Genomic DNA, 26,120 nt, shown 5'->3' on the forward strand with positions numbered 1-26,120 from the left:
GTTCCTCCTTATTTTTTACATGAATAATATTAATTATTAACTTCCCTTAAGTAGAGTTGTAACAAGCTTAAAAATTTTTTTTTTCTTGGTAGTAACAAAGAATAATAATAAAAATCCTAATTATTAAATTAGGATTTTTATTATTTTTAGGCCTCAGAGGGTTATTTTTTATTGGTAAGGAAAAAACTTTCACACAAACAATTGTTTAATTTAAAAAAAATATTAATTTACATTGTAACGTTCATAAATTTAAAGAAAACAAAAAATGGATTCCAGTCCAAGCAAAACAGACATATCATTATATTTACGGTATTTGTCGCTTTAATAAAGATTGCAAACTAGCGGAAAAATATACACATTGAGAAATATTATTCACAAACATGGACCTAAAAAGCCCTGGACAGTGCATTTTTTGTGTGAATGGCATTAAAGCCAAATCTAGGGTGATCTACCTGGCACCCATCTTGTATGACTAAAAAAAATTACAAACTTTTGAACTCATTTGTATGCAAAGTGGTGCATAATGAACTATTATTATTTTACTTCTGTGTTGTTAATGCAGTTATAATGGCTTATGATTTTTGGGGGTGTTTGATGAGACCAGGAATGGGATACATCAATGAAAATTTAAGAAGGTTTTGGCATTTTCCATACATTTTCTCCCTCACCCCGCGGCTTCAAATTGTACTAGCATTAATTCGTCCATGGTTTTTAGGTAAACAAAGGACTCACAAAATATGTGGCTATTTGTTTCACAAAATCAAGAGACATTATTTTTTTTCTTTGCGTTCCTGTTGAGGAACACTAGTATGTATTGAAAGGGTTAAATATAAATAATATATATATAAATTCACCTCCCTCTTTCCATAATTTGAAATGATAGCCAAAAACATCCTTAAAGGGTGAAAGCCAGAAACATTTGAAAAAAAGTATTATTCAAATATAAAAGTAAAAATATTTTCCCCTCATTCAATGACGCAGTTGCAACAAAAATACTAAGAAATCACTCAAAAAACTCATCGATCCGAACGCAAAAACAGCTTACAATTTTAGTAATGCCATCTAGCGTATAGTACAAGAACTAACTATAAAACGTGAGCTAAACTTTTTTTTTACTGATTATTTGTATAGTTGTAGTGCTTCCCACACGGATCGCTACTGTTTTTATTGATAATATTTGAATAAGCTTTTGGTTTGGACATCCATAGATTCGTTTGCGGGCATGCGCACTCGTGACTAGCACACAGCGTAGAAATCGGTAATCGTTTTTCACCAATCTGAAATTCCTAAGCTCGTTTCTCGTTTATCGGAACGATATTTGTGCGGCTGACGACCCTTTGTTTGAGTTATGACGTTAAGTGCCCTCCCGGCATTAAATTGTGTTAGTAAAGAAAGTTTATCCCGCAGTAAACCCTTACCAAGAGCTATGCCTTCGATAATTTCTAGTAATTGGTGAGTACTATCCAAAATATCCTGCGATTTTTCTCTCCTTCGACCGCCCCGGCGGCCATGTTGAATATGAACTGTCATGTTTACAATGATTTTGTTTATATTTCGGTTGTTTTGTTATGATTCTCTAATCTAGATTGATAAACCTTCGCAAATAATCTATCCATATCTTATCTACTTGTCGAAATCTTTAAAACATTGTTATTGTAACGGCTTCTTACTGGATTTTGTGCACGCAGAGCCACTGTAGTATACATTCTCCGCCCTTTTCTCTCACACCAATATATTCTTTGTCCCTTGTTCATGTTCCCGTTTTCTTTTTTATAATTTAACCATTGCGAAAACTGGTTTCGAATGTTATATATTAGAAACAAAAGAACGGAAAGGGTTATAAACCCTCATTTTACAAATACAAAGCGAACAAACTAGCCATATATCATTAGAACCGTTCTAATTGGTATCGACAACATTACATACAGTAAACGGTAACAATTTTCAAAATTAATGATGTCAAATAATGTTTGGAAATAACCAGTTTTCACGAGTTTCTACTGAATTCACGATTATATTCTCAATGACCGAAAACAAACAATGATTTAGAAAAGTCTTGATTATAATAATTAAAAAGATAATGTTATTATTATTGTCAATACGGTTTGTTCACACATAAAATTGTTACAAACTTTTGTAATTATTGTATGTTGTTATCGTCAAACTTTCAGATAATAATGTTATTAAGACACCTTATACAGTACCTTCTGGAATCTTCCATACTAATTACTGATATTGATAATAGATTCCAGATATGTCTTGTTTTAAAACGAAGAATTTATTGTAGTTAGGTACCTACTTTATTCGCCCTTGCTTCAATTTCTAATGAAAATGACCCTGTATAATTTTATTCCAAATTCAATAATAAAAGTGAGGTGATTATTTTTATCAATTCGCCTCTGGTATTTTTTGCACAATGCGATATAAAATTTAATTTAGTTCTTGAACAAATGAATAATGTCAATATCAAGTCGCCAAGTACAAGTAAAATTACATGTTGTCTGGTTTATATGTGTAATATCCTATAATATATAAGCTCACCCATAAATGGCGCCAGATTATTATTCTATTAGATTCAGTTATAATGGCTTTTAGCTGTCGAGTATTGTAGAAACCGAGGGTATCATAAATAAGGTCGGGGACATTGTCAATCGTTGAGCCGTTTTAATTTAAACCCGGAGATACGACAATATGGATATTTCAAAACTCCATAGCTTATGTTTGGTCGCGGTTAAAAAACAGTTCAAACAAGACGCCAGAGCGTTTTTGCTAAGACAAACAGAACTTGTTTTATAAAATTTTTATTGTCAATCTTTGTTGTTATTGAAAAAATCCATAGAACCGATAAGTAAAGTAGATCTGAACCGATTTGAAAGAAAACGGTTGTCGCCAATATACTACACAAGAGCTCTCAACCCTTATATGCCCCAGACAGGCCAATTAAGGCGATGCACTACGTAGTAATGCAAAATCAAGTGTTTTTGGTTTGAAAATTTGGTCGCCTAGAAATATTTCCGATGCTTTAATTAAATACTGCGAGTAGAATACATCTTGGCCTTTGAAATAATCGAGTATTTTTTTAGATGAGTCTTTTTATAAGCCCAGAAAAAAATAATGTATAAGGCCTATGAAAACTGCTTTAAAGTTCAAAATCTCCTACTTACGAACGGTTATGATTTTATTGTATAATGTGGCAAATTAAGTTATTTATAAAATGATCGGAAAAAAATTAAATATTTATGCCTGAATATTAACAAAATAAAATAAAAGACACTTTTTGGCCATGTTTTTTTCTTGCATAAATCAAAACATGCGGATGGTGTTAAGCGGGAATTTAAACCTTATCGCCATCTACATAAGGGGTGTTATTGATAGCGGCTCGATTTAAAATATTACACGACGTAGTGCATCGCCTTAAATTGATTTTCTGTTCTAGAAAGAATTTCTGGTAAATTTACATAAAATAGGGACATGGTTAATACGCACTTTTAATAGAATAAATCAGTTAGATAATAATGAGAGATGTTTCAGTATTCGGGAATGGAAAATAATGCATTTTAATAGTTATTTCGTTGAAATTAAAATTGATTTCTCACTTGGCGGTCATTGTTATCGATGTTAAAGTTGTAAGGTTAGTTTTTTCTTCTCTTATTTAACCCAAAATATGAATTCTAAAATAGATTTTAGTTTGGGTTAAAGGTTTTAGTTTTTTTATAAAATAGCTATTAAAATGCATTATTTCCATTTGAAATCTGAAATACTTTCTTCTCATTGTTAGCTAAACTTATATACATTGTTTTATTGCGTATTAACCACGTTCTATTTCCTGTATATTCACCGAATTTCGGTATAAATTTCATCAATGTAACCGTAAGAAAGGAAATATTGAGCTTACTTCAGGACACACGGACACAACACATTTTCAATGGTTTATCTCATCGAGTATTTATTTGATAGACCCCGAGCTTATAAAATAATCTCTCAACGACATGTCATATGTGCTAATTATAATTTATGTTATTGTTTCAGCACAATAATTGATAATAATAGTTAGGTTGGGACGGAAACCGTCGCATTATGATTCACATCCACTCGAGTGGAAAATTCCACTGCGCGGGAACAAACATTACGAAAGATTTTGGAACGAGCTACCGGCAGCTTTTTTTCCTCCTTCGAGACCCGCATTAAGGCGAAGCTTAATGCCAAATCACTATTTTGATTAATCTTTATAACGAATTGGTGTACATTATGAATACCAAAATACATGTTTTAGATAAATTGAAGGTTTTCCTATCGCTTCGCTTGATTAGAATACAAATAAAAAATAAATTACTCAATCAAAAGTATATAAATGCAAACTACTAAAAAAAATTTTTTTTTCAATATAAATGTATGAACGCGTAAAGCAAACAACTTTAAAAAATACAGTTTTATAGCTAAGATTATCTGTGACAGTTTCACTTGATTAACTTTTTTGGTTTCTTATAAAATTATTTACAAAATAAATAAAAACCAGTTTTTTTGATTGAAATTGAACATTTCTAGACTCCTTTTGTCAAGCGATTGTAATGCCTATTACCTACGATATACCAAGAATATACACATTTTTGGCTTGTAGCTTCCTTTTAATAAATCCCCTCCTATAGTTCCTACTTTGACACGCCTCACAACACTGCCCAACAGTACACAATACACACGCGGACATATTATACGCATTTCTCTGAAATTTGGATGACACTACAGCAGTTAATATACGAAATAAATGTCGACCCTACGCAATCAAGATTTAGTTCAGTTGTCAGCGCGGTTGATTCCAGTCCTTGGGGAGGAAGATTCAATCCTCACTGAAACCTAAAAGTGTTTATCTACATATCCCTAAATAGTACAAAATATAGTCTGTTTGTGAGCTTAGTTCATTTACATTACACACCGGATTTTGATGGGGTTTTCATTATCATTTAGAGTATTTCTTCCCGAAGGTTTATATACATATACAGGGTGTATCGGCACGTACCCGACAAACTTTAACCAGCTATTCCTTAGCACATTTGGAGTAAAAAATGTTATGGGCACTTTGCTGTCCGGTAACATTTTTTTACTTTTAAATACAAAAAATAAATAAAATTTCCACACTCCGTTACTGCCACCAGTATAGGGGTAAAGTACTTGGCAACGCCGCGCTACTGTCATCTCTTTCACACGTATTCTGTCTCAAGTCCCGTGTGGGCTTTTATAAGCAAGTGTGTCGAAAACCATCTTCGCTCTTTCCTACACACTAAATAATAATAGTTAAAAATGAGACGAATGATGCCATACCATTGTGATTGTAAAGCGCGCCAATACGTAAGTATACAATGATACTCGAATAAGAATTGCCAGGTGGGTTTTTTAATCGCTTTAATCTGACTTCAAACAATAATTAAACACGTAAAAATTATTTAATATAATATTACAGTACAGTACTTTGAACCTTCGCAATAAATTTATTTGATTTTAAGTTTAGTTTGTAGAACTCCATTTCAATTTAGAGATTTTTTTTTAATTTTTAACATTCTTATTATTAAATTTTAAAAAACAGTGTGTTTATAAACAAGTTCTGCTAGTTGTAATTATTATTACGCGTGACAGCTGTTTCACCTTCTGACGGCATTATCAAACTGTGGTGAAGCCACTTAAAGACGACGTAAGTGATAACTTTCTATTTTTATTATCCTGGCTTTATTGATTTCCGAGTAAATTGTCGTAAATTATTATTTGCTAATTCCTATTATTGCATTGTTTAAAATTTCACTTAATGTCGTTGGTATTTCCAACTGATGACTCAGGGGTTTATTTCCCTGAATAATTAAGTATTTTGGGGTCTAATTATCATGCATTTCATAACATCCGATATATCTACACAATTTTTATGTTGAATTGGGGAAAGTTTTATGGCTAAGGGAAGGAGTGGAAGGTGAGGAAGTACCTGGATATTCAGATCTGGTCACCAAATACGGCTAGTCATTTCAAGCAACGTTTAAATTCTGAACCTGGATATTCAGATCTGGTCACCAAATACGGCTAGTTATTTCAAGCATTGTTTAAATTCTGAACCTGGATATTCAGATCTGGTCACCAAATACGGCTAGTTATTTCAAGCATTGTTTAAATTCTGAACCTGGATATTCAGATCTGGTCACCAAATACGGCTAGTTATTTCAAGCATTGTTTAAATTCTAAACCTGGATATTCAGATCTGGTCACCAAATACGGCTAGTTATTTCAAGCATTGTTAAATTCTAAACCTGGATATTCAGATCTGGTCACCAAATACGGCTAGTTATTTCAAGCATTGTTTAAATTCTAAACCTGGATATTCAGATTTGGTCACCAAATACGGCTAGTCATTTCAAGCAACGTTTAAATACTGAACCTGGATATTCAGATCTGGTCACCAAATACGGCTAGTTATTTCAAGCATTGTTTAAATTCTGAACCTGGATATTCAGATCTGGTCACCAAATACGGCTAGTTATTTCAAGCATTGTTTAAATTCTAAACCTGGATATTCAGATCTGGTCACCAAATACGGCTAGTTATTTCAAGCATTGTTAAATTCTAAACCTGGATATTCAGATCTGGTCACCAAATACGGCTAGTTATTTCAAGCATTGTTTAAATTCTAAACCTGGATATTCAGATTTGGTCACCAAATACGGCTAGTTATTTCAAGCAACGTTTAAATTCTGAATTAATTAATCAATTACGAAAAAGCGTGGGGTTAAGAATATTTTTTAAAATTATAGTTGTAATTTATTGTCGATTTTTTAAAAAATTTGCGATATTTTAAATAAAATTTAATAATTATTATGTAAATAAATTAGCAATCTGGCAGCATTCATTTGCAGGTGGTCAATCCAATGCAGTCATGACGTTTGTGTGAGTGCTTTCCTTTGTCTCAGTGTGTTGCGCAGCAGTTTTATATGAACCGTTTTTTGATTCATCGGGATTGTTTTTAAAACTATACATTCTTTGTACCTTCAAATTAGTGGAAATAAACTTAAGTGTGTCAAGCTGTTCGTTATATTCCGGTAATTCTGGAAGGCTTTTAACATAAGCAATAATATTCATAAATCACATTCCGCGAAGTTGTAAATAACTAAATTTATTAAAAAATATACGTTGTAGGATAGCCTGGCAAGTAACATTTTGACAGAGCACTTACGGTGATTTAAAAAACAACGGCGCTGTTCAAATAATCCAGTTATTATTATTGATAAGTACCTAAGTGAGGAAAATTGTTTTTAAAAGTGCTCAGAATTATTGGACTTCGATTATAAATTCAGGAAATCTACTAATTAGTTTCTTAGTTTCAAAATTAGACTATTTAATACGTGAAACGCGTAAGAGGTGAAACCAGAGCATTCCAGAGGTGAAACAATTTAGATACAAAAATAAAACTGATGTGTACAATACAAGAAGACAATCAGTGATTCGCATACGAAAAATGTGAATAATCATTATTGTTAAATAAAATATTTATTTTCTGGTACTGGATTATGTAATACGGGCTTCGTTCGCAGCGACACGCGAGCAGTTGCGACGTTGCTTTCAAATTTTGACAAAGGATAAAACAGTGGTGACATGTGGTGAAAATATGTTCAATTAATTTTTTATTAAAAAAAAACGTTACCGGACAGCAAAGTGCACATAACATTTTTTACTCCAAATGTGCTAAGGAATAGCTGGTTAAAGTTTGTCGGGTTAGTGCCGATACACCCGTATAATACATTCACATTATATTTATAAAAAGTAGAGAAAAGTCGATGTTTTGTAATCAAGTCGTAAAAAATATTGTAGGGAGCTTACATTGCTAACGCTGGCTAAACCTTATGAGATACATCAAAATAATGTACTACGGAATTGTATATCTCAAAAAGGCCTACAGCAGGGGTGTCAAACTGGATATTCTTAAGGGCCGTTTATAACATTTGGCGTGTGTAAGCGGGCCGGACTCAATATTTAAAAAATAAAACCCATACTTATTTGTTAAAATCTTTATTTAGTTAGATACCTATTTATTATAAATTCAGTAAGTTAAAAAGAAGGGTAACAAGGTAAATTATCTTGAGCCGGACACCTGACTTCTCTTGTTTTTGACAAGTTCATTGAAGTCGGGTGTCATATTCGTCGTAGTTACTTTTAGAATCGATTGGAGATTTTCATCCGTAAGCCGTGAGCGATGATTGTTTTTATTTATTTTCATAACGGAAAACATCTGCTTGCATAAATACGTACTACCAAACATACACAGGATACGTGCCGCATGATTTCTTATACTTGGATAGTTATTCAAACTCTTGAAATATTGTGTATAAAATGTAATAAAATTAACTTCCTTAAATTTATCCTTTACAATGCTGTCGCATTGGAGATCTATCAATTCCATTTGCAAATGAATTGGTGCCAGTGCAGCATCAAAAGTAAATGGATTGTTGAAAAGTGGGAATTCCATTTTATGCATTTTGCGAAAATCTTCAAAACGACTGTTAAATTCTGTTAAGAATACTCATCCAATTTTGTCTGGTTCACTGTGCCAAATGATTTCACGTGAGGGAAATGATCAAGTGTTTGGTTTTTTATGTGAATTTCCCACAGTCTTAATTTTGTTTCGAAGGCTTGTAAATGCGAATACATTTGAGTGACGATCAAGTCTTTACCCTGTAACTTTATATTGAGGTCATTCATGTGTTTTGTCATATCTACCAAAAATGCACAATCAAGCCACCAGTCGTTGTCATAATCAATTGGCTTGCCTTTTTCTAACATGAAAGCTTGAATAGGGTCACGTAACTCAAAAAATCTTTTCAAAACTGCCCCTAGACTGAGCCAACGAACTTCCGTGAAATAAGGTACATCGGAATACTTTTTGTCCATATCTTGTAAAAATTGCCTGAACTGCCTGTGATTTAGACCTCTGCTCCTTATAAAATTTACTATTTTAATTACCGGTTGCATGACATGGTACATTTTTAAATATTTGGATGCGAGTGATTCCTGGTGAATGGTGCAGTGAATTCCCACAAAATTTTCTGATATTTTCTGTTTTAATTTAGTCACAACACCCGAATGTTTGCCAACCATGGCAAGAGCGCCATCCGTAGTTATGCTGCAAAATTTATTCCAGCCGAGTTCATATTCTACTATTAAATGCTCAATAGCAGAATAAATATCATTTGCTGTAGTGGTGCCTGTCAATGGAACGCACTTCAATAGTTCTTCACATATTTCAGTCGTGCACCAGACCAGCACCACCAGCCGGCGTAAGAGAAAAGGTTACGCTCACGCTCGGTGCACGGCGCACCGCGTCCGATGCGCGCGTCTCTTGAAATTACACTGTAAATCAATCGCTTGCAATTTTAAATACGCGTAGGCATCGACTGTCCTCTGAATATCTAAAATCTACAATAAAAGAGTGCGGTTCTGTCCTCCGCGACATAATATTGTCACGTGGTAGCGAGCCGTAATGATGGGACCTGAGTGCCGCATACGGCTCGCGGGCCGTATTGATAGGGTCCGAGGGCCGCATGCGGCCCGCGGGCCGTATCTTTGACACCCCCGGCCTACAGAAAAGTCCGCGATGGTAGATGTCTATCTCCTAAGGATAACTCCCAGCAACGCCAGGTACACATCAGTTAGTTAATAAATATAGATGTGTGATAGTAAAAAAAACTTTCTTTTTACGCGTTGGTTTTTTTGAAGATTTAGTACCGTCCCAAAATATTATTTCTTCTCTAATGGCAACTATCTATATGAAAATAACTAATATCTTGTAAAGCAAAGGATTTCTCACATTTATGGGTCCCGATCATAGACATATGAATATTAGTAGACCTGCCCTAAGTGATTAAAAGCGTATTATCCCCACTCCCCATACCGGTTCCATTGGAGCCGGCTGTGCTCGCGTGTGGCCTCAAGTGAAATTTGAAAACGTGACGTCATCATTCTTGTGCGAACTATGGTCGAGGCATCATCGGTTCATTTTACGAAATAACACGGCAAAATGTTGACTTGTGCTATGAAAACTTGTAAAAATAGATGTGAAAAAGAGAATAAACCCAATTGTCGTATTAGATTCCATATATAAGCATTATTTTACTTTATTTTAAGCATATTCAAATCGTATAATATGAATCAGTTGTTACTATCACATCGAGAAACGTCTGGACGCGAAACACAAAGCTGGTTGGTTGCTGGGAAGTAAATTATGAACATTTATAAAAGTGTCTTAACTAAATACTTAAACGAAATATTCGACTCTGAAAATAGAACCGAATTTTTTTGCCGAATTTGGACTTCGCAAATTTGTTCATAACGTGGCGAGTAATTTGCGCTCCCATGTAAAAATGTCTATTCATTCAAAAGCAGATTTTACTTTTAAGAAGTAAATGGTGATATTATAATGCGAGATGCCTATTTACTGTCAGATTGATTTATTGACGAATCACAGTCAGCCTTACTCCCTTCGTTCTTCAACAGTTGATTTTACCCCTCGCCATTATCTTCTCGTCTATTAATTCCTATGTCTGTGGTCCCGATGTAGTTTCCCTTTTGGTAACGGTACGAAATAAAAACATCGTGTAAAACGCCCATTACGCATGTTATTTTAGTATATACAGTAAAGATTACCCCGACTCCACAGATTTGTAGCATTGCGCATTTCTGTTTTTAAAATGGTGATTTCCTTGAAAACGATATAAAATGTTTTATAAACAAAGAGAAACATGAATTTGAGGAAATAACCTTAGTTAATTATAAAATAAAATATACTCACTTTGCATTAAGTAAATGGGTCAAATCTGAAATACTCCGTTTAATGTTTTTTTGTTGTTTGTTTTACAGTTGTTTAGTGTACAAAATAATGTTTCTTTTAGAAATTTATAGACTGGATTTATTGGACTGTCCTGAAATTTTCGCGTATGTTGTGAATCACGGAAAACCAAAAACATTGGATTAATTGGACATTTGCCCATTGGCAGCGAAAGTATTGTTTGCGTTCTATTAACGGAACTACGTACTGTACAAATTGCGGACGTGTTGGTGTATATTGGACATACCGACGATCATAGACCTCTCCAGGATGCAGTCAAGCGATCAAAGTGGATTATATACAGGGTTTTCCAATAAGAGGTGTTATTTTGAATAGCCCGCTATTTCGGTAGATGTTACTTTTGAAGCCGTCATTTTTTGACATTTGACAAGTAGAAACTACGCCATTAATAAAAATGGAACGATACACGCTTCAACAACGCATTGGAATTATTAAAATTCACTTGAGTTAATCAAATGCAAATCATCTTGAGTGATGAGGCCCATTTCCACCTCGGTGGCTTCGTCAACAAGCAAAATTGTCGCATCTGGGGCTCTGAAAACCCGAGAGTTATTGTTGAAAAGCCTCTCTATCCTCAACGTGTGACTGTTTGGTGCGGTTTATGGTCCGGCGGAGTAATTGGACCTTACTTTTTCGAAAATGAGGCTGGACGCTATCGAGAGATGATTAATGATTTTTTATGGCCGGAATTGGATGGTATTGATCTGGACAACGTTTACTTTCAACAAGACGACGCTACGTGCCACACAAGCAACGAAACCATTGATCTTTTACGATTGAATATCAAAATAACACCTCTTATTGGAAAACCCTGTATTCTGATTTCAAACAACACCCTGGGTATCGATTCTCCACGGAGTCGTTCCACTCGAACAACGAGTGGTTCGACCCACTCGTTCGAGTGGAATGACTTTTGACGTTTGGCGTGTGTAAGTGTGTACCATCGACAAGACTCAAGAATAAGAATGTCAACCAATGTATGTACTTTCGACGGCAATTGAATTAGAGAATCGATACCCTGGTCTTAGTAAGACCGAGAGGGCTGTCAAATTGGGTAATATGTTGATATAAATGCAGCTGATAGCTCCTTCTCTTCCTCTGGTTGCATCAGAAGCAGGACTATAGTTATCGACTGAGTTTCTTCCTCGCTTGACCTGACCCAGAACATAGCGTTGGCCCAGTTTTAGTTGGTGAAAAGCTTTCTTACAGTTTTCCCATTCCATTAACCTGTTGAAAGCCGGAGCATAAAACAGAAAAATACTAGTCGAACCTAAAGTTTTATTAGCCCAAACGATGTTGATTTCGTTTTTCATATATTTTTTTCATTTTTCGAAGGATTAATTATTCGAACAAGAATCGTATTAGAATACTCGCATATTCTCCAGAGACCCATCGGCGTTCCACTGGTTAAGGTTCTAAACTCCGCAACAAAATCCCACTCTCATTCAAATGTCACAAAAATTTTATATCATTTAAATCTCATATAAAAAGCTGGATACAAAACGTAGGGTGATCAGAATAAAAAAAATACTGACACAAAATACAAACTGAAACCGAAACCAATCAACTGCACTGAAAGACATCATGTAATGTATTTATAATTATTTCTTAAAACAATACATAATATATTTATAATTACTTCATTTTATCCATATGTAACTAAATGTTAATAATTTGTGAATGAAATCCTCAGCACCGGAGATCCCAGTGAGGATATCATTATCTCTATTTGTTACAAAAATAAATAGATAAAAATAAATATAAAATCATTTACTATTATTATTATTCAACGTTTGATGAAATCCGATTGTTTCGGCGTGAAAAAATCAAGCCAATTTTAAAGAAGAGAGTCTTTGTCATAAAAGATTTTTTGGACTGTTGAATAGATAGATGGCCATAGGAAATAGCAAATTGAAGAAAATATGAAGCACCGAGATCAGGAGTGAACTAAGTTCCCGACCAATCTATTAAATCCTCACTTTTTAATGTTGGCCGTCTAAGAGCAGAGTTCTCCCTGCAAACAATACACTGTCGAAACAAAAAAGATATCTTGGAAAAAAAAATCTATTGCCAACGATCAACACAAAAATTTAAAAATGAAAAAGTCAAGAAACATGTACAAATTAAAAACACACTGATAAAATGTGTCGAAAAATGTCTCTCTAAAACCGTTTGTTGCCTTGGAAACAGAAAAAAAAACTAATCCAACTAATACATTTGAATTGTAGCTTGATTGGTGATCAGCGTCCAGAAATACAATTTTTATTTATTAGAGAAAAGTGAAAGTTGACTTTTGCGCACATTATAATACCCTAAAAAAGAAATTCTGTTGTAAAACGGAAAGTAGAAAAGAGTAAAATGTTTTCTTTTTCGTGCTAGGACTCACCAACAGTAGTAACCAACGCAACACATCCACCAATTCATCTTGCACCATTGTTCGAGTTATGTGTAGGTATACAAGCGTATATATTTTTTTATGTAGCTATAAAGTAATTTTCCACTTGTTACGTTCATAAACGTTGTTCAGTCATCAGTGTTTTGGATTCGCTAGCCCGAGAGGCACGCTCGCCGCGATAGCTTGCAATAATTTCGCACTAAATATTCGGGATTTTGTTCTGAAGGTTATTGAAATACTTGTCGCTTTTTGTCCTAACGGGCGTTCCCGAAGGTCAAATATAAATACCTCTCTTGTCACTTTTTAATTACGAAAATTAACTATAGTTGATTGATTTCTTCTAAATCTCCTTATTTTATAGCTTGTCTTTTTTATTTATACTAAAACAAATTGGATTGTGAAATTTCTGATATTAAAACGTCTTCTTTTTCTTTTCTTTTATAATTCGGGACGTCTTGAACAAAATGCGTCAGGTGTTATTTTTTATGAAAACACCGTTTAATGTTTCTTTTTTGATTTTAAAAGTTTTATTGTTTTCTAAACCTTCTTTTATAGTTAAGTGATAATCTGAAAATACCTATCCGTGTATACGTTAAAAAAGGTGTCTGTGATTAAAGATATAGAGAAAGTTGAAAATCTATACCATCGAAGATGTTGATGCACTCCGTTTGTGAACTGTACCCGAGGTATTATTTCTCATATCATATTAGTATAAAGAAACTAACCTTACTAGGTTATTATAATAAACTTTACTTCATGCAAAACTCCAAATAGGAGGTAATTGAAATATCCTATCCTAATCCTAATATCCCTTTCAGAAATATTTTAACTATCCCGCAGCCAACAGCCAAGTGGGGGAGTAGGTAGTACCCAAAATTACTATCCTCCTTATATTAGCTTAAATACTTGACATATCATTTTAGTATTTCACGTATTCCTGAAAAAATACATAAGTTACCATTAATAATTGTCTGAATATTTGGGATTTGTATAGAAAGACCCGCTTGGTTACAGACGTTTTGTTTAGTCTGTCAAGAGTTAAGGCGAAGCTTAGTGCTAAATCACTATTTTGATTAATCTTTATAACGAATTGGTGTACATTACGAATACCAAAAATATGCTTTAGATAAATTGAAGATTTTCCTATCGTTTCGCTTGAGTAGAATACAAATACAATAATAAATTACTCAATAAAACTTTTTTTTTCAATAGAATGTATAAACGCGTATAGGAAACAACTTAAAAAATACAGTATTATAGCTAAGATTATCTGTGACAGTTTCACTTGATTAACTTTTTTGCTTTCTTATAAAATTATTTACAAAATAAGTAAAAACCAATTCTTTGCTTGAAATCGAACTTTTTTTCTTTTTTTTTTTGATAATGCTTTCAGAGTTTGATAATGCCTTCAGAGGGCGAAACAGCTGTCACGCGTAATAATAATTTATTTTTTTTGATAATGCCTTCACAGTTTGATAATACCTTCAGAGGGCGAAACAGCTGTCACGCGTAATAATAATTACACAGCAGAACTTGTTTAAAAATAAACTGTTTTTATAAAACCCAATAACAATATTATTGAATTTATAAAAAATAAAATAATAAAATGGAGTTCTACAAATTAAACTTAATAACAATAAATAAATTGAAATCGAACGTTTCTAGACTCCGTTTGTCAAGCGATTTTAATGCCTACTACCTACGATATAAGGTATACCAAGAATATACACATTTTTGGCTTGTAGCTTCCTTTTAATGAGAATGAGTGATACGTGATGGCGTTGTGTGGCATTCTATTATATCTGTCTAACCCTGCGGAGAAATAGCGTGATGAAATGGACTCATGCTTACAATGTTTATGGCTCGGATACGAACAACGTCTGTTTGGACTCCTAAAAGCGAAGTCTACAAAGTTTGTGTCAAAAAAAACTCGGACGAATTAGAAGGTCAGAAAAAAACGATGATGACTGTTCGTATCGTATGCGATCAATTGAATGTAATTTATTTTGATTAAATTATATACTTGGAAGAGTTTCGATTCGACTAACTAACCATCACGCCATTTCACCGCAGTAATATTTTAAATTGAGCCGCTATCAATAACCACCCTTACGTAGATGGCGATAAGGTTTAAATTCCTGCTTAACACCTTCCGCCTGTTTTGATTTATGCAAGAAAAAACATGGCCAAAAAGTGCCTTTTATTTTATTTTGTGTATGTTCAGGCATAAATATTTAATTTTTTTCGATCATTTTATAAATAACTTAATTTGCCACATTATACAATAACATCATAACGGAAAATGGGTTCGTAAGTAGAAGATTTTGAACTTTAAAGCAGTTTTCATAGGCCTTTACATTATTTTTTTTCTGGGCTTATAATCTTATATATCTTCGTTATGTTACGCTAAAATGTGAGGCTCTCGACTAGCAAGCCGAAGGTGGCGGGTTCAAATCCACGATTCACAATTTAGTAATTTAAAATAATATATAGTGTGTGTACTTACATCACGTTCCAGGGTGAAAGATACTCTCAGTATTGTCCTGGTGTAAGACCACTATTCAGAATTGAAATGGCTTTGACCATGCTTAGTGACCAGATCTGAATAGCCAGGGACTCCCCCCACCTTCATCTTCCCATCTCCTTCCTCTTCCCACTACCTCCAGCCTCATAACATACCCCAATTGGGGATGCCATATTCTCACTGGCTCCAGACGGTTGGGAGCAGTTGGGACTTTAATACGGTATTCACATAAAAAAAAATATTGTGCATGTCTTTCTTGGGCATCCCCGACTTATTCTACCATTCACTAAGTCATGTATGCATGTACTTTCCTTGTGCTCCTTTCTTTGTTCACCCGCTCTACCTGCCCAAATCTTATAAGCGTCCCTTTATATGAATTATTCTTGGAATAATCATTGATTTTTAAAACCATGCCTTCATCTCATGTTGTATGCTTATTTATCTCTCGATAATATCACTCTTTTTATCTGAAAGCCCGTCGCTTCGATAAGACAGCAACGGGAATGCCATTACATTTTAAGCAGCAAGTACATAGCATACGTGACATTTAGCACATTATCAAGTCACGCACTATGTGTTAGGAACATCTATCAAATTACCTGACAGTATTATCCTTCCCAACTGCAGAGGTGCGGTTAATGGTCAATATTGTCAATTGATTGACAGCAAGCAAGCCTGTGGTTCAGTGGTTCAGTGGTTAGGCCCTTCAAGTCTTCTGAAGACACGGGTATATCGGGTTCAGTTTTGCGTACGTGCAATGACGTGGCAAACCGCAAATGCGCATGAACATACAGGTAGATACTCTCGGTACTACCATTCTGAATCGAAACTTGAAATAGTTTTAGTCATGTTTGTTGACCAGACCTGAATGGTCAAATACTTTCCGACCTTCTTCTACGTCATCTCTTTCAAATTCAAAAAATATTTATTGCACAAAAAGAGTACAAAGTGTATAGCTTATAGGTTACATCCTATTTCTTCCAGCTAACCCAACAAATACACATTATATTACATAACCCAACAATTACATGTTAAAAAATAAATAACAGTAAATAAAAATTAAAAAAAAAAACAGGTATTTAATTCATGTAAGGTGTAATGACATTTGTTTAAAAGAAATGTTTTTAGTGTTGATTTAAATTTAAGTGTGTCGGTTATTTGTTTGATGCTACGTGGAAGATTGTTATACAGGGTGTCCGGAAACTCGTAGTACAAGCGGGAAACTGGTGAATCTACATCACATTTGGAGTCGATTTTGTAGTATATTTTTTATTTATTTGAGCTTTCGTTATCGAGTAAATCGAGTTTGAAGTTGATTTTTTTTTTTTTTTTTTAATCAAATTCTTATAAATTATTACTGAAGATCAAAGTACCCAACTAATTAAAACTATTTGAAAGTAAAAAAAATGAAGAAACTCGGATTTGAAGCATTATTTTGAAATCACCCTTCATTTAACCCGGTGTAATCATAAAATATTTCTGCTCTGCAGGGTTAAAACATCTCTTATTCAACCCTAAACACCAGAAAAAACTTTAACCCTAAAATAGCCGAAAAATTTTTTTTTTGGTTTTTTTTTTTTTTGAAAATGCTCAAATCAAAAAACTTTATGTTTTTTTGGGTTCCCCATGTGGTGTAGATTCTCCAGTTTCCCGCTTGTACTACGAGTTTCCGGACACCGTGTATACTTTAATGGCCATGTAGTGTGGTCCTTTTTGAAAAATAGTTTTGTTTGCTTTTGCGATTAATAGGTTTTCTGTGAACCTTGTAGCGTGTTTATGTGTTGAGTTTTTTTGTGGGAACTTTTCTGAGAACTTTTCTGGAGATGATCGTACTAACAGGCATAACTCCATTATATATAATATGTCCGTCACTGTCAGAAGTTTAAGATTTTTAAAAATTGGTCTTCATGAATCCCGGTGATCATAATTTTTCGTAGGCACCTCTTTTGGATGATAAAAACATCTTTGGCGTTTACTGAGTTTCCCCAAAAAACTATTCCGTATTTTATCATTGAGTATACGTATATTATTTCCCTCTCCGTCAGCCTCAAAACATACTTAACCCCAATCGGGAATGCATTGTTCCACTGGTTCCGGATTCTTATGTTATTATTCTTGGTATCTTGTGCACCTAGGAGTGCGTGCCGATAAAGAGTTGTGTGACGGTCCGTCGTCTCTGCACACCCTTTCGGTGAAAAGACGTAATGGTTACGTAGTTAGGTCCATATTGTCTTTGGACTCCTGTCACTTAATTTTGATTACTTTAACAGTAGTTGCTTGAACAGTCGCTGTCCCGGGCCGAGAACCGGCAATCAATAAATTATCAGTGTCAAACGTGACGGGGTTACAAACAATCATGTCTTTAGGACGGGTTGTTTTGAAGAATTCGAACAATTCTTCAAATTCACAGTTAATTTTCAAGATCTGTGTAAGATTTTTTCACGTTCTGTTTTTATTTTTTTTATTTCAGTTCTGTCAAACAACTAAGGGGACGTTCAAGTATTATGTAAGCACTATAGGGGGGCAGGGGGGTCTTGGCTTTGCTTATTTTTGATGACATGGGGGGATGGGGGGTCGAGATAGTGATTACGTCAGCACTGCTCAGCAGTAGTTATTTTTTTTTACACATTGGCAACCCACACATTGTCTATGTTTGAAAACCGAATACATATTCGGGGATTCCCACAAATAATTAATACCTACGTTTAGGTACTCGCTTAAAAAACAGAATACATTAACAGAAAAATGCATATAGGTACCAATTTTTACGTAAGCATGGGTGGGGGGGGGGGGGTAAGAGCTTTGCTTACTTTTGGTGACAAGGGGGAAGAGCGGGTAAATAATTGTAATAAATCTGCTTACGTAAATAATAATAATAATAACATAGCATTTATATAGCGCAGTTTTGTGTTGTTTCACTACAAGTGCGCTTAACTATAATAAACTTAAAATAAAATTTCCTATTGTGTTCCTTTTAAAAAAAAAATAATTACATAATATGAAATAAAGAATAAACGGTTTACACAAAAGCAGAGAATAAAATTTAACAATAACAGTGCTATTTTAGTAGAGGATAACAATAAAAGACAGTGACAGTGCACGAAAAATAAGAACTTTAAAATTAAAATATTATATAAAACAGGAAAACATTAAAATATTATATAATAGGTGGACATTAAACATAAAAGTACAATAAGGAGGAAACCGAAACCAAACAATTACCGGAAAACTTCAAAACCTGGCTTTTTATAGTATATTAAAAAAGAAGCTTAGATTCATGAGAATATAAATGATTTTAAATTATTAAATATGATTTTTTGAATAATTTTGTTTTTAAAACCCGTTTAAATTCAGCCAAATTTTGTATATTGGTAAGGGCTGGGGGAAGTTTATTCCAAATGAGTGGGCCAGCTACACGAAAAGAGCGATCATAGTAAACAGCTCGATTTGACCGAGAAAGTTCGATTAAACGATTGGTAACATCTAGATCTGCTGACCTCAGAGTAAGCTGTCTATCGCTTAGGTTTTGTCGGACACAATTCCGATATATAGGCTGGCGCCATTCCCTGCAATGCTTTGAAGGTCATTAGGCAGATCTTGAACTCTATTCTTTCAGGGCATCGAAGCCAATGAAGACGATCCCTTAGAAGCGGGGTTATACGACAATGCTTAGATTCACCAAAAATCATTCTCGCCGCAGCGTTGAAAACGGACTGGATTCTGTTGAATTGTTTTTTAGGTAGGCCAGCATATGCACTATTACAATAGTCCATACGTGAGACAACGAACGAATTAATGAGTGATTTTGCTCCATCAAAGGGAAGGCATCTCCTAATTGATTTTATCTGCCTTAGATGGAAAAAGCCAGCACTTACAGTTTTTGAAATTTGCGATTCAAGAGAAAGACAATTGTCTAAAGTGAAACCTAGAAATTTTATTTCCGTAGAAGGGATTATATTTGTATTCTGAATACGGATTGGACTGGAGTCGATGAGGGCTTGTCTTCCAGGAGAAGCTATCCAAATGAATTCCGTCTTTGTCGGATTAAGTTTGAGTTTATTAACAGACATCCAACTTGAAACCGTGTCAATGAAACTAACCACCTCGTTTTTAAGGACGTCTTTTTCATCCGGGGAGCAAAACTTGAAAATCAAACGATCATCCGCGTAGCCTTGTGATTCAAAGCCAGCTGAGTGAATGAGTCGTTCGAGACGATTAGTATATAGAATGAAGAGAATGGGACCCAGTACAGAACCCTGGGGAACTCCAAATTCGATGGGAGTTTCAGGTGATGTATATTTATTGAAAGTTACTGAAGCTACTCGTCCAGACAGGTACGATGACATCCATTGGAGTACATCACCTCGAACGCCAAATTCGGTTTCAAGCACATTTAATAAAATACTATGATCTACAGTGTCAAATGCCGCACTCATATCAAGAACAGATACCAAACCCAACTTACCTGCTTCCATCCCGATGATCAAATCTGAAATTACCCGCAAAAGGACAGTTTCCGTTGAATGAAACTGTCGATAAGCAGATTGATTTTTGGCAAATAGACCGGCCGAGTTCAAGTACCCCACCAATTGTTTGGCAACGATTTTCTCAAGCAGTTTTGACAGAAATGGTAGGTTAGATATTGGCCTGTAATTATCCGTATTGTCTGTATCAAGATTTTGTTTTTTTAGAATCGGAGTTATAATTGATTTTTTGAGTGTTCCCGGTACAAGTGAATTTACTAGTGACTTCTGGATAATTGCGGTAATTATAGGCGTTATATCCGGAAGACATTTCTTTAAGAGCCAGGTAGGTATGGGGTCTTGTGTGCATTGTTTATTAGGACAAGACATCACAGCACGCGTGACATCTTCTTCCGTTACAGCTGCGAAAGTAGTGAAGTCACCAGAGAGCGGACTTGGTGCTGCGACAGGAGGCAATCCTACTACACTGAGGGCCCGAATGTTTTCAACCTTATTTCTGAAGTGTGTTGCGAGGCTGTTTGCTTCAAGGGAGGAATCAACCTTGATGTTGCTCTCTCCAGACAGAGTCTTTATGTTTTGCCAGAGCTTTCGAGGGTCCTTTTCTGACTCAATTTGGTCACACCAAAAGTTTGATTTTTTCTTCGTCACTTCTTCCTTATACACTCTTTGCTTTGCAATCCAAAGCTGCCGATTGCTGAGAGTTGGGTTCCGTCTGTAAGCCCTCTCCAATTTACGCATTTCCCTTTTCCTTTGAAGACATTCTGCATCGAACCATTTACTGAAATTTCTAATGCGGCAGATCTTTTCTGTGAAAGGAGCATTTTTATCAATTAATGCCAGTAGCGTAGAATTATAGAGAGTAACTAACTCTTCTACCTGCATTTCGCAATACTTTTCCTTATCACAGAGAGGCGAGGTTTTTAATTCGATGCAAAATGTCTCGAAGTCGAATTCTCTCCAATTTCTGGAGATAATAGATTTAAACTCCAGTTTTGGAGGATCGAAGGCAAACACGGATGTGACGAGACGATGATCCGATAGTCCAATGTCCGTAACATCTACGATTTTCGGAGGAAAACCGACCCGGGAAATTATTGCGTCAAGTGTGCCTCCTGCATCATGAGTAGGTGAGTTAACCCACTGGTCGCAGCCGAAGTCACGCAGAATTTTATTAAATTTTTTAGTCATGAGATTGGCTTTCTTTTCCAAGTGAATATTTATATCTCCCAGAATAACAACGTCGCAATTGTAATTGGAGGTACACTCCAGGAGAGATCTAAATTCATTGAAAAAAATTGCAGTCGGTGGGCATGACCCGGGACGATAGATGGAAATTATCACGAGGGATGCACCATTAGCTGAAGCCTTGCAGCCGACAAACTCAAAAGTGGTATACACCTGACGTATTCCTATACTGTCTAAGCGAATACCATTTTGCGCTACAATTGCAACCCCCCCGTGATTTGTAAAATTAACGTTGCTTGTGTCCGTTTTGATCGGTCTTGCAGCTTCATACACCGAGAAACCGCTTGACCGAAGTGTTTTGATGGAGTATGAGTCTGCATTCTCATGCCAAGTCTCCGATAGCGCCAAAATATGAATATCTTTGCCCCTTATCAGATCCACAATATCTTCGTGTTTATTAGCAATGGATCTCGCATTCCAAGCCGCAACATTCAGAGACTTAGGTGGACGCAAATTTCTGGTTTGAGCTAACCGCAGATTTTTCACTAATTTTACCTTCCTTCCGGCTCTACACCCTCGTTTCCTTCCCTTACGTTGGGGAAGAAGTACACCATTGTCCTTTTCCTTATCACCACTATTAAAACTATTATGATTGTTTATTACCGGTAAGGGTCGTAAGGCATACAGTTCGTCCAAAGTATATCTTATCATGATTTATGACCTTACTACCCATTTCGAAATGTTCCCACAAAAAATAAAACGTAACCTTACACCGGTCATCGCTCCACCCTGGCAGAAAAACATGTGGCATCCATCTGTGAACCCACACTGCACTTTTAAATACAGCTATGTCTGTTAAAAGTTTTTGAATAAAACTCTTACTTCAATATTTTAAATTGTCATATCTATTAGAATTTACACTAAACAACTATTTTAACATAAAAAACACAACAATTTTAATATTTCACTTATAAGGACGAACTTTCAGAACACTAGTATAAGAACTACCCCGTCAGGAGAATTAAAGTCCGGGAGCTTATATAGACACGTGTCTGCAGCTTCTAAGCGCGAACACAACCATACTTGAACGGCCCCTAACCCATGATTATATAACAACAGAACTTGAATAGGACTTTCACAGAACCCAAAAATGAACGATGAAATTTGATGAATTTTTCAAATTCTCCGAAACTTCCGACATATCTTTGTGGCCATAGACATAATAGCTTCTATCATCAATAGCATAACACAACGTAACCAAAGTATGATGCTTGTTTTCGCTCTCACGACCGACAGACATCGTGCGCAGTTGGCTCGCAGACGGCACGATATGCAGACAAATGTTTTTTTTTTTTTTTTTTAATTACTGTTGGCAAAAATTCCTTTGTGGATCACGCACCGGGAGACTGCCAATAGTGCAAACGATAGACAACGTGTACTTGTCTTGTTTGGAGATCAAATCTGAATAACCAGGTACTTTCCCACCTTCCTCTCACCCTCCAGTCTCACAACATACTAGAATTTGGGATGCCATAGTCCCGCTAACTACAAATTTTTTGGAGTAGTTGGGACGTTTGTGTCGTATTCACCTAAGACATTAGTACTGTATTCAACCTTGATTGCGATAGCTGTAACAAATTTAAATTACCCACAGTCTCTCAGCAAAGAGATGTTAGTGAAAGCATGTTGGTAACCGTGGATAATAAAAACAAAAGACCATTAGTAGGAAGCCACGCGCACTGTCGCCAACGTCTTTCACCCACACTGCTGCAAATCGCGTCCACGCTCAGCCGTACCCCGCCTTCGTTTCTACCCACACACCAAACGCATAATTTTAAATGCATAGCCGCTTTGATAGTCGTAGCAATTTGACCGTAGCTCTGCAACGGCCTGCAATATTAATTAATTGAACAATGCACGTGTTATTCAAATGAATAGTTCAATTATTATTAATTATAATGCTGCGTATACGTTGGCGAACCGAAACGCGAGCCAGCAAATGGCGAGAAACGCCGCTTGCGGTTGCTTCGTTCCTTTCTCATAATTCGAACCTCTGCTCGCCCTTCGGTTCGCAAATGTATACGCAGCATTACGAATGGCGTGTCTGGAACTATCACGTGTTACTTCGTCGACTCAAATTAAAAGCATTCACAATAATTAATTACTTCGCTAGAATAGCAGAATAAAACATTATTTTTTTTAAATGCCCATAATTGTAGCACTTAAATGTAAATGGGAAAGTCAATGGTTTCAGAGAAGAAAACAATCAAAAAGGTACTTAAAATACAACACATAATAGCTAGAAGTGAGCTCTATGACTACCTACCGATTTGAAAGAAAACTGAAGTCGCCAGGTTATTTTTTAACGTAAATTCCGCACAGGAATACCACCCGGACCATGGAATATATAATTCACACTATTATCTGTTAGACTTCAATATAGATTTGAATGGAAACGAATGTCGTCACCAACCTAACGCATCGTATATAGCCATCCCATTTGAATTTCATAATGATGATGGAACACAGTTCTGTATTTGTAATTGAAGGCCCGATTGGCCTGACTTTTGGCTTAGTGCACAGACAATTTCATCGTCTTGTCTAGGGCCTAGGAGTCGAGAAGTTAAAATTGTCGAAAAAATAATATTCAGGAGGGAAAGTTTCTGAGTATCGACCTGGTGGGAAACGAGACTACATTCAGAACGAAATAATATTGTTTGAAATGGTTTTAGCCTTGTTTAGCGACGAGATCCGAATAACCAGACACTTCCCAACCTCTCCCTTCCACACTTCGTTTAGATCCACAAAATTTCCACATGGGAATGAGATCGATACACCGAATAGATAAAACACACTAGAAATGCCTTTAATGTAGATTTTTATTGGTAATCAATTGAATGTCGCTACTGACTTTAGCACTCGCTCTGTCTCTTGCCTGACACCGCACACGGAGAAAAATGAGTATTGTTAATTTATTAAGATTCTCTTCAAATTATTGATAATTCGATTAAAAACAGGATTGCAGGCCTTGACGATAGAATCAACCGTTTTCCTGACAAACTTTTAGTATTTTACGAATATACAGGGAGTCCCGGGGAAGTGCGCTAACTTCGGGAGGTGATTGATTCTACATGATGGTAGAGGTAAAAAAGATTTACTTATTGACGCGCGCATCTCTCGGTGTTAGTATCAAGCGAGAAACGAAACGCGTGAGAAAAGGACAGCAATTGAAAGAATGTGTGCGTACGGATGAAATAGCTGTATTACCAACAGCCCGCCTCCCCGCAATTCGGCATAGTAGAATACAACATACTGTCACTATAGTTGTCCTTCATACACTTATGTGTTTCTGCGTTACCTATCTCGCTTTATTTTATTTCGACACCGATTTCAGGTAGCCAAGAGCATTGAATAATTGTTTATTTAAATTACAAGTGATTTGTGTGTTTTTACGAATGGATAGAAAATACGTACATTGGATTTGTTTTTTTGACAACTTGTCCGACGAACGAACTTATGAGTAATACTAAACGCAGTAAATATCAAGTACGTCCACTGGACCTAGTAACCTATCTTCTATTCCAAATTTGAATGTCTATAATTTCAAGCAACAACTTTTCTATTCCGAATGGTGATCTTTTACCGGGGCTATGCCGAGAGTATCTTCCAGTCCGAGTCTGAGATGAATCTGTGTACGCACTGTTTTTGTTTTGACGGGACTTACCGTATGACGTCACTGGTCACAAATTCCTTGGAAAATGTTCAAAACGCTTGCGGAGGAATTTTGTGCTAGTTAAAACAAGTACGACATGTCTTAGTATACGAAATCAAAACATTTACATTATGATACTTCCCGGTTTTACTAAATCACCTGGTAATTGCTGGTTTTGATCTATTTAAATTTAAAGGAACAACTTTTTCTTTATTTTTTTTAATGTAATATATCATCGAAGAAGAAGATAATACTAATAAATCTAAACTAAACAAGAAAAAGAAAATAAAAAGATGACGGTCACAAACAGGAATCGAACCCAGGATTTCTTCTCTTAACCACTCGACCATCGGGACCTAATTTTTAAACGTCATATTTGTCAACAAATTATTATAAGCAATAATTAGTCGCCTGTAATATTAATACAAATTGAAAATGTCTCCCGAGTAAAAATAAATGCCACCGACGGGAATTGAACCCGCGCCTTCTGATGTCCGGTCAGACGGTCTGGACAACTGAGCCACATCGGCTTATTTCCAACACGCAAAATAATTCAATATGTACTAGTACTTCAATCAACAATGCTTATTATTTTTTTTTTCACCTGTAAAAAACCAACATTATTTTTGTAGGAAAGGCTTTGTTAGTGCTAAATTTCCCACTAGATGGTGTCGAGACATATTATATCTACATTTTTGTTCGTGAAATATTTTGACTAAACTTTTTTTTTAATGATATACTAATGTTTATAAGACAAGGTTTTATGCATAGCACAAAGGATAACATTGCTAATTATTGCTTATAATATTTTTTATCCTTTGTGCTATGCATAAAACCTTGTCTTATAAACATTAGTGTATAATTTAAAAAAAAATAGTCATATTTGTCGATCTCACATTTCAAATTGAGATCTTGCAACAATTTTTTTCCAAATTCCTAGATGTGATCTT

General features: G+C 35.3%; 1 protein-coding gene across 1 annotated transcript in view; it reads left to right on the forward strand.

Annotated features, from left to right (window-relative positions):
- The first annotated feature begins 13,381 nt into the window (after positions 1-13,381).
- Positions 13,382-26,120, forward strand: part of Oda (Ornithine decarboxylase antizyme) — a 34,647-nt gene continuing 21,908 nt past the window's right edge. Inside the window, exons 1-2 of the mRNA XM_089648341.1 lie at positions 13,382-13,491; positions 13,821-13,951. Of these exons, the coding sequence (XP_089504467.1) occupies positions 13,917-13,951 (35 nt within the window). The 5' untranslated portion in view covers positions 13,382-13,491; positions 13,821-13,916. The remainder of the gene's footprint in view (positions 13,492-13,820; positions 13,952-26,120) is intronic.

The sequence above is a fragment of the Hesperophylax consimilis genome, chromosome 27 (assembly GCF_061612785.1).
Source record: "Hesperophylax consimilis isolate HC1 chromosome 27, BYU_Hcon_1.0, whole genome shotgun sequence".
Lineage (NCBI taxonomy): Eukaryota > Metazoa > Arthropoda > Insecta > Trichoptera > Limnephilidae > Hesperophylax > Hesperophylax consimilis.